Genomic DNA, 16,143 nt, shown 5'->3' with positions numbered 1-16,143 from the left:
ATTTCGCGAAAAGCTACACGAGGGCTATCTGCGCTAGCCATCCCAAATTTAGCAGTGTGAAAGTAGAGTTAAGGCAACTAGCCATCATAACTCACTGCCAACTCTTGGGCTACTCTTTTACCAACAAATAGTGGGATTGACCATCATACTATAATGCTCCCACGGCTGAAAGAGCGAGCATGTTTGGTGTTACGGGGATTCGAACACGTGACCTTCATTCGGGTGCCCTAACCACCTGGCCATGCCGAGCTTTTGAAATGTGACTATTCCTAACAACTTATTATAGAATATTCTGATTGTTAAATACAATTTGAAATCAACATTATTCATGTCTGTTCTACCGTCATTTCAGAAGTGAATTTTGAGCTTTGTCTGCGTACACAGCTTTTCAAACGGGAGACAGGCGACACTCGGGCGGACACTACAGTTCACGATCACTTGTTGCTGATATTAAAAGCTAAACCTTTGTTGTTGTTGTTGTTTTGCATTTTTTACGTTGTTTCACTTCAATTTTAATTTATGTCAATTTTCTTTTTTATTGTAACATTTTGTGTGTAGTTTTTCTTTGTTGTAGTTATAGAATCGACTACAATAATTTCCTTATTATTCATGGTATGTACATTTCCGTGAACCATAGTGTCAGCGAAATAAAAATCCTTTATGAGTGATAAACGAAATCCAAACAAATATGTTTACAACAAATATTATTTATTCTTTAGTTTATTGTTTAATACTGTAAAAAAATTGAAAGTAATTTTATACCTGCCGAGCCTTTTAAGTAGGCCTAACTGTTCTCAGTGTGCAAAATACAGATAACTCATAATTGCAAACAGCAAATAATGACGCGACCTGAGCCATAGTTGCATAGCGCTGTTACAAAGTATTATGAAAAACGTTAATTTAAAAAAAAAACAACTGATGTTTGAAGAAATGTGATAAATTTTCAATTTCATTTTTCAGCAAAAGTTGAAACCCGCGAAACAATATTGAATGTAAAATCGCGAATGAAAATTCCCGTGAATTTCAAATTTAAATAAACTACAGCAGAAGTTTCCAAACTTGGTTCGCGACTCCTGGCGGTCTGCGATAGTACGTAAGGGAGTTCACAGTAATACATTAAATTTATGAAACTACCATTTACTGAAATAGTAACGAATAAAGTAAAATGTTAAGGCATTATAAAACTAATATAGTAACATATGTATATAAATCCCAAATTAATAATTATAATTAACATAAATTGAATTATGTAAATTCGTTGTGCGCCAGGCACCGTTACCACAAAAAACAAAATATTTGACTTCCAGTTGGATTGAGGCATATAAAATTAAAGTATAGAAATGAGATAAATGTTGACCCAGAAATTCACAAGACTGTTTCAACAAAACAATTTCATCCTTTTTACCGAAGTAAGGCTTAAGATTTGTTTTTAATATTCCATATTTACATTTCTTGTCATTTTTCTTTCCTTAAAACTAAAACCAAGCTGTAAAGGTAGTAAAATACGTGTATGATACACTATGGTAAAAGCTACTTTTAACAGGAGATGATTTACCTACACAATAAAGAATTACTGAACTGCAGTATTGTACTGTGTCCAGCCAGAATATCGGAACTCGAATTTTAGCACTACAAGCCACCAGACTTACCGTTTTGTTAATTAATGTGGTATTTAAGTGGTTTTTGTTGTGTTTTTTTTTTGTGTTTGGGTGTGCATGAAGCTTGGGGAGTGAATTATTATTAAAATGTCGACAAATTAAATATACTGTACGCCAGGGAGAATCCCCCCCCCTTCGTCCGAGTTCAACTCTGAATATAAAGGTGGTATTTTCTTTTACAGGAAGTTCTATCGCGTTACGGTTACCTCCGCTGTGGATCACGGGATAAACGGGACGTAGTGTTTCGGTTTGGTGAGGTGAGGGAAGCTCTTGACCAGGAAAGTCATTCAGGCCATGCCTGCTCAGACACGGATGTCGAGGAAGCTATTCGACGGTATCAACGAACGTACAACATGCCGGAAACGGGTCGTCTAGACGCGGAAACTATGCGAGTTATGAGCGAATCTCGCTGTGGCAATGCTGACGACGAGTCGGCGGCCGTTCCTTTCCAGTCACTGGATATTCGGAAGGACCTCTGTAACTAAACGTTTCTATTATTTTAGAAGGATATTTGTTCATAACTACCGTATTTTTATTTTTTTAAATTTTACCCAACAAGAGACCAGTGACAGCAATACATTATGTACCTTCGTATAAAACCAAATTATAATTAGAATTTGTATGTTTAGCGTCGTTTAGAGTCATGTAATTGATAGAAAGTAATTGCTTATTGGCTCATTTCAATCTTATCGTTTCCGAATATAAATAAATAATGGAGATTAATTCATTGATTAATAAAACGATCTTCGTTATTCGTTTAGATTCTATACTTACGCCACCTATTAGCAGAAACAAAAGAGAAATTGTACAAGATTCGAGTTCGAATGACCGGATTCTTGGTGAAATAGGCTTAGCTCCACAAGCTGAACTTCAAGCCCTCATTCCGACAGCCCCTGGAACCACGGTCTCCAGAAGACGACGATGGCTGAAGAAATACATAAAACGAATAGAAAATGGTGAAGTGGATAGGAAAGAAAATGTGGACATTGGGAAAAGTATTGAACAGCGGAGAAGAGAAAAACGATCAACCGTGACGGGTTTATATAACCAAGCTTTCACAACGGTTGGTACTATCGCTTTAGTTGTATGTGTGATTCTTTTTAACATCTGTAAAGATTTTCCGCTATTGATCACTAAATTTTCTTTCACTGTCAAAGAAACAGTTTTCATGTCCAAGGCTGCCGACTCCTCTGCCTTCTAGTTTATTATGCTCTCGTGTTGGGAAATCGGTTTGCGAAATGTTGTATTATTCTAGATTTGAAGGATTGCATTGGTTTATTGTGTTTTCAGTTTCGCGCAGAGTTAATCGAGGATTATCTACGCTTGTCGTTCTTAATTTCAAAGTGATGCACCAGAGGGATGGTAGCTGGTCAACATTAGCCTGAACATTTATCAGGTCATTCCTTAAGTAATGTCCGATTTTAGGTTCAGAAAAAGAAAAAGGATTTCAAAGGCTTTTAATGTTAGTTGATCAATAATGTATGTTCCATTATTATTAATTACTTCCTGCCAACGATTCACAAGCTTCTGAATGCCACTTCTATAAAATTCTTGTGGTTTGGAAGAAACGAATGTAGAGATAGTAGTTATGACATCTTCATATGTTCCAAGCTCTTTTCTATCAAGATAGTTCTACAAACATCGGAATAGACGATGATCAAATGGAACAAAATCCGGAGAATAAGGAAGATGTGAAAGTTTTTCCCACTCTAGCTCTTTTGTCTTTGCAGATGTGATCCTTTCGGTATGAGGCCGTGTATTATCCTGATGTAACACAACACCTTTACGACTGATCAAAGTAGGCCTCTTCTTTCAGTGCAACATTCAAGCACTCTAACTGTTGAGAATAGAAGTCTGATGTAATCGTAACATTGAATAGCAGCAACTCAAAGTGGATCACACCAACAATATCCCAGCAAACGCTTAACAAGACTTTCCTAGGGTATATCTCCATTTTGGGCTGTGTTTTAGCCAGTTTACCTGCACTGAGCCATTGTCTGCGGCACTTAACATTTTTATAAAATATCAGTTTTTCATATGCAGTCACTAACCTGTCCAAACCAAGTGAGTTACGTTCACTAGAGTGCAGAGAAATGCAAATGTCCACTCTGGTCTAAGGTTGGCTTCTGTCAAATCAGGGGGGATCCATTTTCTAAGTTTTGACACCTCTCCAAGCTGTTGCAGATGACGGTGAACTATTGAATGGGTTGAATTAAGCTTCTGTACCAGTTCAACTGTTACAGCACGATCTTCATCAAATGCAGCCAGCAGCATTAAACTCAATAGGACGACCTAAACTTGGCGCATCACCTAAGTCACCTGATCTGAACTTCTGAAACCACCTTTTACATTTTCTTTCATTGAGAGACTCCGCACCATAAACACCTTGAATGATTCGTGTAGTTTCTACTGCACTATTGCCTTTTTTAAACTCGTAAAACATTATATGCCTATTGGACTTCTCAGACACATACATCTTCATAAGGGTTTATTTGAGTAATGATCTGAAACAGTGGAGTTGGGTTAGTTTCTTTTATTTGTCTGAACATTTTTATACACGCCCTACAACATATTTCAGTCATTAAAGCCTTCTACAAAGAAATGATGATGCACTTTCTGTATTAAACGTTTGGACGTTACTAATGGAATGACCTGATATAACGCTGAAAATAAGATTATAATGCCGCGCACGGGGATAGAACACAGATATTTCGTTTGTGGAGCTGTTATTTTGTGTATATTGTGATTACAATACATTAAGACGTTCACGTCCATTTTTAAAACGGCACTTGTTTCTTTCTCGCTCATTTTTTTCAATAACCTACTTATTAATTCATCTGGATTATTGCAGACTGTTGTAACATGGAGACTCATCAGATCAGCAACAAGCAGACAATTATCGGTAACCACACAGAGGGCAGCAATAGCACTGGCCTTTCGTATGTGGAGCGAAGTGATTCCACTTCTCTTCATAGAAGACAATAAATCGCCCGTAAATGACGTGGATATTCTAATCGCATTCGGAACACGTGAGTGAAACGTAATTCCAGTTAAGTTTATTTACACGATCTCATACAATATATGTTTCCCTCTTAAACACTTCTAAGTTGTGTGTACTTATAACAGTTCTTTATAAACAGTTAAAACCCTGATTTAATCAGATTTAACGAAAAATGTAAAATAATGTCTCCTTCCCAGGAACGCTGAACAATTTATTTATATTTTTTACCAGTTTTTCAAAACTTATGAAAAATAGATGTCGCTTCTAGACTTTCTATTCTATATTTATTAATTGGTTTGTTGTCAGTGATTGTTATGTACTTTTTCATAAATCACAATTTAGACCAAATTTTATTAATAAAAGTATTTAAAAAACAAACTGTATAAATATAATTTGATATCAGTGGCCAGTTAGAGTAATAATATTTTTATTTAATAAAAAAATAATAATAAAGTTTGTTGTAGTGTTGACAGGAATCCATCAGACAACTATTTTTTTAAGTGCATATGAATCTAAATACACAGTGTGGTGATGTTTATAGTTTAGCACGTTGCACAAAGCGAGAGGTGACATAGGTGGTTCTGGTCTTTGGTTCATAATCTGTAGATCGTAGGTTCAAATCCTTGCAGCAAAAATGCTCGCCTCTTCAGCCGTGAGAGCGTTGTAATGTTACGTTGAAACTCACTTTTCGTCGGTAAAAGACTTGGCGGTAGGTGGTGCTGAGTACCTGCCTTCTTTCTGTTCTAAAATTTCTAAATTGTATATGTTATTAGTAACATATCTACATAAGGTGTCACGCACGGATGTGCCAATAACTAAGATACTAGATTTACTTCCGCAAGGTTCCAAAAAATTTCAAAAGTAAATAAAACCCAAATTAAGAGTAACAAATATTTTTGTTTCTCGCTTTTGAAGTTCATATGTCATGTTGAGTTGTAGTTTACAGAGCTCGATATGGTTCTCGTGAATTACGCACGTTTTACTGACTTCACGACAGTACAAATTACAATGTTAAGCATCTCTTATGTGACGTCATTTAAGTGTCTAATGACTGACTGAAAGAGATCACACTGCTGTATATTGGTGCGAGTGGTTACAACAGCTTACACCTCCGGGGAGTCTTTGGCCCCCTTACGGAGAAATAGCTTTCTATTTAAACAAGCTGCCTTTGTTACAGCATGTAATAAGTTTTTGCTAGTGTCCCATCACTAGCAATTAAGATCTATTGTCCTTGATAAATAATGGAGTGACATCGCTGAAAGAGAATATATGTTTTCGATTTCTTGTGCCCTGTTCGAAAGAACCCGTAACCTTTATATTTTTATTTCCCAGTATAATATTAAAAATTCACCCCACAAATATAGTCTCATTCTTGTAAAAGTAATTATATCTTTCTGTCTAGCCATAAAGTTTTAGTTCGGGAGACAGACTAAAAATGGTAGGGGTGATAGGTGGTGAGCAGTAAGAGGGTGAATTTTTCCATGCACAAACGATTATTGTGATGCTATTTGTAAATAGTACAGTCAGACTGTGTGTTTTATGTGCTGTTTTCCCTTTTAGTCAGTTGGCCCACGTGTTTGTCTGTGTTTTCTTCAGTATTCAGATAGAATTATTTGTAAACGGTTGGTTATGGAGTAACATTTGAAAGTAAACCTGTACTTTTGCTAGGAACGCTGAACGGACTGGATGTTTTTAAAACTACTCCATGTCTTTCTTTCACTGAAGTTTGTGCCCAGTGGCGCCACCGGGGCATACTCACTTAAAAGACCCTGTCAACTGGCTGCCCCCAGTGGATTAGTGGAGGTCTTTCACAAACAGAACCCCACCAGCAGTAGCTCATCTGCAAGTGTCGGGTCTTACAACCCTAAAGAAATCCGAATTTCGATACCCGGGATGGACACACAGCATAAATATCCATCGTGTAGTTTTTCACTTTACGACAAACAAGTTATTCAGTAAAGTTTTAGTGCCTCGTTTTGTGCTAGAAATTAAACACTTCTCATAAGTACTAGAATTTAATATAATCACACGAAGTTTGCGTGTCTAACGTATTAACACGATGAAAACACACACAAACATGGGATATATTTCCTATTTTACTATTGGTGAATAGAAAGAACAAAACCTAATCACATTCCTCCCTGACCAGCTGAATGTTAATGATGTAATCGGGTTTTCTACACGGGAATGGAGAGAAGACAATATATAAAAAATTGATCTAACTCTTTAATAAAATCGTCATTAAAACAAATTAAATGTAATAGTTTTTATAGAAGCTATATATGTTTAATTAAGTGATACGAAATGAGTTTATTATATATAAAATCTGAAAAATAATATGTTATCAATATGCCCTAGATTTAGCAGTGTAAGGGAAGGCAGCTAGTCATCACTGGCTATCGTCAACCCTTGGACTACTTTTTTACCAAGGAATAAGGGGATTGGCATTACATTAAAACGCCCCCACGGTTGAAAAGTCAAAAATTGTTCAATGACAAGATTGGAACCCACGATCCTGAGGTTGCTAGTTGAGTATCTTAACCAACTAGATTTTAGAAATAAACTATATTACAAAACTTATTCTGTGATTTTGTCATCCTTTCTGTGTTTGTTTGGTTGGTTAGGCATGGCATGGCCAGGTTGTTAGGGCGCTCGACTCCCAGTCTGAAGGCCGTTGGTTCGAATCCCCATCACATTAAACATATTCGCCCTTTCAGCGGTTGGGACGTTATGGTGTGACGGTAATTTCCACTGTTCGTTGGTAAAAGAGTAGTCCAATAGTTGGCGGTGGGTGGTGATGACTAGCTGCCTTCCCTGGTGTTGCTAAATCATCAATGACTAGTACAGATCGCTCTCGTGTAGTTTTGCGCGAAATTCAAAACAAACCAAACCAAGTTGTTTGTTTTAACCTGTCGTGACCTGATCTCGCACTGTTACCTTTCCTACAGGTGACCATCTGAATTGCCCCAATCACTTTGACGGTGCTGGTGGTCAGCTGTCGCATGCAATAAAACTGAAAAGCAACGCCGAGATCCACGTGGATGATGACGAGTACTTGACTGTTGGCTCAGATCACGGGACGAATCTCGTGAAAGTTTCTGTGCACGAGATTGGACATGCGCTCGGCTTGCTTCACACAAACCTCAGCTATTCCATCATGTACGCTATCTACTCGCAGATTATTCCCAATAACAACTTCGAGCTCGGGTGGGTAGATCGAAAGTTGGTCCAGAAAATTTACGGTAAGCTGTGTTCTTTAACAAGTCTTCCGACTGGCGGACTTATAATGTTAGAAATGAAGTTTAGAACCTGTGCGACATATCAGTTCTGCCTTCCTCCTTCCAATAAAACCAACCCAATATTTCACTTTGTTTGTCAGTTGGCGCCCTCTCCTCTTCGAGTTGATTCCTTGTACAAAAGCACTTTTCAGACTATACCTAGAATACGGCAACATTCAGTTTGTACCTGAAATGTAGCTTTGAGCTTAAAACAAATGATTTTACGGTGAAAAAAATCACAAAATCGGATACTAGCCACGAAAATACTCGAATTTTTATCATATTTTCTCTCATAAATTAATGTTACATGGGTTAACTCTCAGAGGGTCGGTCTTATTACACTAAAATTATTTTTTCATTAAGTAAGGTTAGAAATAGATATTTTCGTTCAGAATAATAGCAGAGAATTTGAGTTAAAAGGAGAAGAAAGACTAGTTTATTTACATCAACTCAGGTTGGTGTTTCTTTAGGTGTTTCTTTACTTTTTTAGTGACACTAAAAGTAGTTATACTCCCATGTTTTGTTTTCTTCGCTAGTAACTAAAGGTAGGTATATAGAACCCCGTAGTTTGTGTTCCTCGCTAGTAACTAAAGGTAATTATATAGAATTTCGTATTTTGTGTTCTTCGCTAATAATTAATGATAAATATAAAGAACTTCGTATTTTGTGTCCCTCGCTAATAACTAAAGATAATTATATAGAACCTCGCATTTTGTGTTCCTCGCTAATAACTAATGATAAATATAAAGAACTCCGTAATATGTGTTCCTCGTTAATAACTAAAGATAAATATAAAGAACGCCGTATTTTGTGTTCCTCGCTAATAACTAATGATAAATATAAAGAACTCCGTAATATGTGTTCCTCGTTAATAACTAAAGATAAATATATGGAACCTCGCATTTTGTGTTCCTCGCTAATAACTAATGATAAATATAAAGAACTCCGTAATATGTGTTCCTCGTTAATAACTAAAGATAAATATAAAGAACGCCGTATTTTGTGTCCCTCGCTAATAACTAAAGATAATTATATAGAACCTCGCATTTTGTGTTCCTCGCTAATAACTAATGATAAATATAAAGAACTCCGTAATATGTGTTCCTCGTTAATAACTAAAGATAAATATAAAGAACGCCGTATTTTGTGTTCCTCGCTAATAACTAATGATAAATATAAAGAACTCCGTAATATGTGTTCCTCGTTAATAACTAAAGATAAATATATGGAACCTCGCATTTGTGTTCCTCGCTAATAACTAATGATAAATATAAAGAACTCCGTAATATGTGTTCCTCGTTAATAACTAAAGATAAATATAAAGAACGCCGTATTTTGTGTCCCTCGCTAATAACTAAAGATAATTATATAGAACCTCGCATTTTGTGTTCCTCGCTAATAACTAATGATAAATATAAAGAACTCCGTAATATGTGTTCCTCGTTAATAACTAAAGATAAATATAAAGAACGCCGTATTTTGTGTTCCTCGCTAATAACTAATGATAAATATAAAGAACTCCGTAATATGTGTTCCTCGTTAATAACTAAAGATAAATATATGGAACCTCGTATATTGTTTTTAAGTATTTATACTTCTCTTATTAATAAGGAGCTTGTGATGGACGGTTTGACACAGTGTTTGACTGGGTTCGGAGAAGAGACGATGGAGAACTTATCTACAACACGTTTTTCTTTCGTAATGACCATTACTGGATGTATGAGAACCGATACAACCGGACCCGCTATGGTGACCCTCGGAATATCAGGCCAGAATGGAAGGGTATCCCCAGTAAAATAGATGCTTACGTCCATGTTTGGACTTACTCTAAAAATGAGGCCTACTTCTTTAAAGGTAGGTTCTGGTTTCGTTTTAATTTTGCTATGTGTTTCATCGTAAACGAAATACATGTCCGCTAACTCTTTAAGTTTCTTCTAGAGCAATGACAATAAGTTATAAATATCTCACTATCAGAACTCGAGGAACTGTGGCGTGCGTTTTTATGTTTACGCGTATTTTTTTCTCTTTCAAAACAGTTTCACTTCGCCCAGTTAAATATCTCTATTTTATTTTTGAGAATTTCACCCCTGGCTACATGCTATTTCCTTTCAAATTTCCTGAAGTTGGTCAGTTTCTAATTTCGATAAGTAAAAAAAAAAAAAAATGACAGCATGCATTTTTTATTATTCTGTATTTCAACATAAGCACGGCTCTGTGAGAGTTGTTTTTTCCATAAATGTTGATATGAAAGAGTTAAGTTTAAATGAACTTTGAAAGTTTTATTCATTTTGTTTCTCTATTCAATTTCATGCAGAGCTATTTAGGAGCTATGTGCTCTAATCGTCCCTAATTTGGAAGTGCTAGTCTAGATGGAAGTGAAGACAGCTAGTCAATTATCCGCCGCCTAGCCTTGATCTTCTGTTTTACCAACGAATAGTGGGATTGACCGAATAATTATGACACTCCATGGCTGAAATGGCGAGCGTGTTCGGCGACGAGATTCGAACCCAAGACCCCCAGTTTTCGAGTCGAGCGGCCTAACCACCAAGCATTTTGAAGCTGTAGCCAAAAGCTTTTCTTCGCCCTAGAGAATTGCCTACTGTTACCTCCTAAAGTCGAATCAAACTTGCTTCATAATGTTGTGTTTAAAGGCTCCATAGAGGGATATAAAATATACCCCAATCCTTCAGGCCTCGTTAGTTCCATACCTGAGAGGATAAATAAAACTTTGAAGAAAACAAATGATAGAATGTGCTACAAGCACTAAAAATTGCTATGGCTTCCTATACACGTTTTGATGTGTTGGCAAAGATTGGCCAGGTGGTTAGGGGGTGCTCGACTCGTAATCTGGAGATGCGGATTCGAATCCTCGTCACACTAAACATAGTTCGCTCTTTCAGTCGTGGGGGCGTTATAATGTAACGGTCAATCCCATTATTCGTTGGCAAAAGAGCAATCCAATAGTTAGTGGTAGATGATGATGACTAACTGCCTTCCCTCTAGTCTTACACTGCTATATTAGGGATGGCTAGCGCAGATAGCCCTCGAGGAGATTTGCGCGAAATTTGGAAACAAACTACAAAAGACGAGCCGCTGTGCCACTAGGGAGCATTACATTGTGAAAAACTACTTGTCTTAGGGGAATCAAATTTCACCACAGGCATAATCAAAATAACAAGTTATATTCGAAATAATAAGTTTCAACACGATAAACAGTGTTTCAAGACCACAGTATACTTCAGTTGTAAATCATGTCCTGTTTCTCTGGGTTGATGGTTTGAATATAATTCGCGTCAGCGTGAGGGATCTTGTAAGGATCAGTAAATAAAATTCCCACAACGGATTATGTTTGAGGATTTCTTTAGGGTTTAAGCTTGATATGGTAATTGAGAATGACGTAAAACGTATGGGACACCTTCTGTGACAGTTTACCCAACACACCTCTATCGTGTCAAAATTTTCCGTTTGTCTTTGGTAAAATTTATCTGTTCTAAGAATAGTAGAGTTTCAGATGTAATTATTTCATATGCAGAGTTTTATTTGTAACTACACTGGACATCATTAGTAACCATCTTCTATGTCACTTTTTTAGTCGTCTCCAAGGGGTCTTCCAAATATTCATCTTATATTTTATTGGTTGTTGTTGGACTGTTATTATAGTTCTTGGTACCTGTTAGGCTGTTGTAAAGACAGGTTAGCTCCTCCACTGATATATACCTCGAATATAGGACTCGCTAAATAACGCTTTAAAAAGTGGAATGCTAATCACATGAGAATTTGTAATTTTCTATCATCATGAAAATAGTGAATCTGAAGGACCGCGGTTCGCGTCCCTTTGCAGTAAAGTTACTCTTTGCACCTTGGGGCCATGGACGCGTTTTCGGAGTGATAGACAAATTTAACTGTTCGATTACAGCATCCCAACAGTTGGCGATGGGTGTTTTAAACTAACTCCCTTTCTCTTAATCTATTACATCAAAATTAGTGAAATTTTTCATGCATATCTGAAACAAACCTGTAGATAAATAAAGAACTATTAAAACGCGAGAGTTTAATATTTACTTTGTATCTAAAGATAACTATGTAGCTGGGAGATTAATCTTAGAACAAACTACGTTCTTATATCGAATCTAAAAACGAACCTGGTATAATTAAATATATTTTTCTCACGTAGTTACTTACAGGAGTTATAATACATTGCCTCATCAGTTAGGCCACCGCTGTTAATCATTAAAACAACGCTGAAAGAAATGTCAAATTATCTAATTGAAAGCAGTTTTTAGCATAGCACCTAGTTCTAAAATAGTTCTAACATAATATCTAGTTTTGAGGTAGTTGTTAACGTATTATCTAGTTTTAAAGCGGTTTTTAATGTGAAATAAATACAACTCTCAAACAGTTTTAAATATGTTAAAAATAAACTAAATCGTGAAAATTATTTAACATAATGTGTTTTTTGATCTATTATACAGACTTGTTCTCCGTAGAAAATAATTGTAGTGTTTGTTTTTATATTGATTAGGTCCTTACTACTACAAGTATGACAGTGAAAAACATTCAGTTGTTGAACGTTACCCTAAGGGTATTAAAGACAATTTTCGTAGCATCCAAGGTTCACGGTTTTCAAGCATACCCGGAAACATCGACAGCGTATATTTTGACCAACGTGATGGAAACTTATATTTTTTCAAAGGAAAACTCGTAAGTTTCTTATTTGATTAGTGGAATAGTTCATACTGAAATTAAACCTCTTTTTAAATTCCAACCAACACATGATGATGTGTTAATTAGGCCCTGGGTTACATATTACTATATTTATGCATAGACTGTCGATTAGCCGTCTCATCACAATGTGGGATTATAAATTAATTATTGCTGATAGTAAAGTGTAACTACAGGGGGTCTATTGGAGACATGGCTTCTTTTTTCCAGTCCCCATAGTTTCATTAACCTCTCGTCCACCCCTAAAAAAAAAAAAGACTTGCCGTACGGTGTTTGTAAAGAACCTTTTAGTGTTATACACAAGTTAGTAATATTTATTGAACCATCATGTAAACTGAACCAATCCATATCGTGTTTCTGGTATTCATATTTTTCATCATATAAATAATGTAAGTTTCTTTTAACGTGTGACCTTCTTTGATGTCAGTAACAACACAACACTTTAATGTCATTGTGTCTGTAGTAGTTCATTAAAGTTTCTGGTGTGATTTATTTCCTTTTTGGGCTCCAAAGGCTTTCATTAGTACAGTTGGTATTTTGTTCAAACACATGGAATCCAAAAAATCACAGATATGTTCTATGAAGTTAAGGTCTGGATTTTATGGTGGCCATTCCATTCGCCGAAGATATCTTGACATTTCTTGGAAGCATGTTTGGGGTCATTGTGTTCTTGACACATGAAATTCTGTCAAATCAGCTTCTTTCCAGAAGGTATAGTACGATGGATTGACATACTGTGGTGCTTATGATGATCCAATATTCCATCAATTTAGGGAATATTGCAAATACCATTCACGGGTATTGTACCTCCAACCATTGCACAGTTTCTTTCAGGCTTGACATTTAGCACGAGACATTCATTTTGCATTTTGAATAAACTTTGGGCTACATTAAGGGTCAGCTATTAGCTAACCCCCTTGTTCATTGTTATCACTGACGTCTTGAGTAATAAGTGTCGTAAGGGAACTGTGTTGGGGCTGTTAGACCTTGTCTTAACAGCTAAACTTGAACAGAAGATATAAATGTAAGTTAACATGTGGCAGAAGAGTTTAGAAGGAAGAGGTTTAAGAGTGAATACCAGAAAAAACGGAAGTCGTAGTGAGTGGATGAGGTAGGGAAAAGAAGGTTGAGACCACTGTTGTAAACGGTAGAAGATTAAAACCACAGATGTAAACGGGAAGCTTCTGGATCGGGTAGAAGAGAGTAGTTATTTGAGAAGTACAATATAAAGGGGGAAAAAAAAGTGAGAAAGCTGTGAAAGATTGAACCCAGGTAGGCAGGAAGAGAGTGGTCACAATCATCTGTGATAACAGGTTATCAAGGGCATTGAAAGTGTATAAAACCATGACTAGGCAGGTGCTCCTGTATGGAGCTAAGTCTTGAACCCTAAAGAATAAAAAAATTTACTTGTTATTGAGAACAGAAGTGAGAACGCTGAGATGGTTGTTGGTGAGGAAGGAGGGTCGCTGACAAGGAAATTAAAGAAGTGTCTGTAGTGCAGGAGAAACGAGTGTGAACACGTTTAGTCATGTAATAAGGAAAGGATATGAGGTGGAAAGAAGAGACGGGAATGGTCGGTAAAATATTGAAAAGTGGGTGGGGGGTTCACAACACATGGTTGAGAATGGAATTGCAGAAGACCTCGCAAGGAATAAAAAGGATTGGGGAGGGCAACACGTACGGCGACCCCCACTGAATGGAAAATCCGAAGAAAAAGTTAGTTTTGCAGCGTTTTATTCACTTACAGACATATACCCTCTAGTTGAATCATACAATTCCAGTTTAGGTTTGTCTGTTTAGAGCACATATTGCCACTGCTCCAAAAACCGTAACACACCTTCATTTTCTATAAACTGTATTTTTGTAGTGTGATAGAGATTATACGTTCTGAAACTTTAACTGTGTGTGATTTAGTACTGTCAATATACGAGTTCGAAAATTTCATGTTTATTTGTTATTATTATTATGGTTGTGTTTATCGTTCATTTATTATTTCTTTCTGTCGTTTAGTTTATCTATGATTTTTAGTTGTACTTAGTTTCAGTCGCTAACTTGTCTACTACATTATCAGTTGTATGTTGAGCCAATCTGAGGGTCGCGGGTTTGAATCTCTGTCCAACCGAACATGTTAGTCCTTTTAGCCGTGGGATGTTGGTAAAAGAGTAGCACAAGAGGTGGTGATGACTATCTGCCTTCTCTCTAGTCTTTCACTGCTAAATTAGAGACGGCTAGTGAACTTCGCACCAAACCTATTTTGAGTAAAATCTACACGTGTGTATGTATATGCATGGTGAAACTGACACCAGCCTCTCTAGCGGTGACGTACACGTATTAGTAACGTAGCAGATTATGTAAATTTATAAACACCTGAGGTTGTACTCTCGTGACCTAGTTTGTGAAAAAAAAAAACCGCCAGAGAGAGAGTCGCGAGATAGAAATTTGAATTTTTTAAATTATTTTTATAGTACTGTTGGAGGAACGTGGATCTCAGGGATATATTTTTTCACATATGACTTTTCATGCATAATTAATTTATTTTGGTGTTTTTAATTATTATAATTAAATCTGGTGTAATGATGTACATTATTCCTGTAATATATTTATTTGTTTCATCTGTTCCGTTTTTGTGTATATACCCCCTCTATGTTCCATCTTTTCAATTTATTATTTTTCACATTTTTGAGTTTATATTTAAGACTTGTAAAACAGGGTCATTAAAATATATTTTGTGATTTAGTAATCAATATATTAACAAACTAGTCCAACTTTGGTTATTTTATGTATATATATATATATATATATCAATAATACAAATGATATTACTTTATGTATATTGTATTTTAAAGTTTTACTTTAATTAATTTGTTTTCTTTTCATTTATTTGTTGCTACCCAAAGGTTTATGCTTATGACGTGAATCGTGGGGATGAGGGTTGTTGTCTCCCAGGGTATCCAAGAGAAATCACCAAAGAATTTCCTGCTAAAAGTCACGAATCCAACCTTCCAGACAACTTGGATGCTGTATACTATTCCTATACCCATCGATCCATGTTCTTTTTCAAAGGAAATCAGTTCTGGAAAAACATAGCTTTCCAACCGCTAGGCAGGAAACGATTAAATGAGGTAGCTGGGCCTTGGCCAATCTCTTCCAAATGGTATGACATTTGCGAAGTAGAGCTATGATGACGTGTTAGCGATTGTGTTTGTATCTAAGGTGGTTGCTAATGGCAACCCAGGTTAAATCTTTTTAAAAGACATCACCCGCACTAGCACGAATCCAAACGCTGATGGTTGGTTAGAACACCTGGACTAATTAATTTTCGGTCATCTCACAGAAGACAGTTAGTTGAAGACTTTTAACTTGAAACTCGTTAACGATTTAAACTGTAACTGCACGTAAATGACATTCTTAAGATACGTGAACACCGTACACATACATCCGATAGGTGTTGGCCATTAAAGGACAGTATAAGTATTAATATTAA

General features: G+C 36.2%; 1 protein-coding gene across 1 annotated transcript in view; it reads left to right on the top strand.

The window, feature by feature from the left end:
• LOC143257433 (matrix metalloproteinase-21-like) overlaps window positions 1-16,143 on the top strand; it is a 52,530-nt gene that overhangs the window by 33,727 nt on the left and 2,660 nt on the right. Inside the window, exons 3-9 of the mRNA XM_076516104.1 lie at window positions 1,841-2,135; window positions 2,420-2,721; window positions 4,510-4,687; window positions 7,608-7,901; window positions 9,549-9,791; window positions 12,460-12,638; window positions 15,557-15,781. Of these exons, the coding sequence (XP_076372219.1) occupies window positions 1,841-2,135; window positions 2,420-2,721; window positions 4,510-4,687; window positions 7,608-7,901; window positions 9,549-9,791; window positions 12,460-12,638; window positions 15,557-15,781 (1,716 nt within the window). The remainder of the gene's footprint in view (window positions 1-1,840; window positions 2,136-2,419; window positions 2,722-4,509; window positions 4,688-7,607; window positions 7,902-9,548; window positions 9,792-12,459; window positions 12,639-15,556; window positions 15,782-16,143) is intronic.

Source organism: Tachypleus tridentatus, chromosome 7 (assembly GCF_004210375.1).
Source record: "Tachypleus tridentatus isolate NWPU-2018 chromosome 7, ASM421037v1, whole genome shotgun sequence".
Classification (NCBI taxonomy): Eukaryota; Metazoa; Arthropoda; class Merostomata; order Xiphosura; family Limulidae; genus Tachypleus; species Tachypleus tridentatus.
The sequence above is the reverse complement of the archived record's forward strand: the minus strand, read 5'-3'. Positions and strand labels throughout refer to the sequence as shown.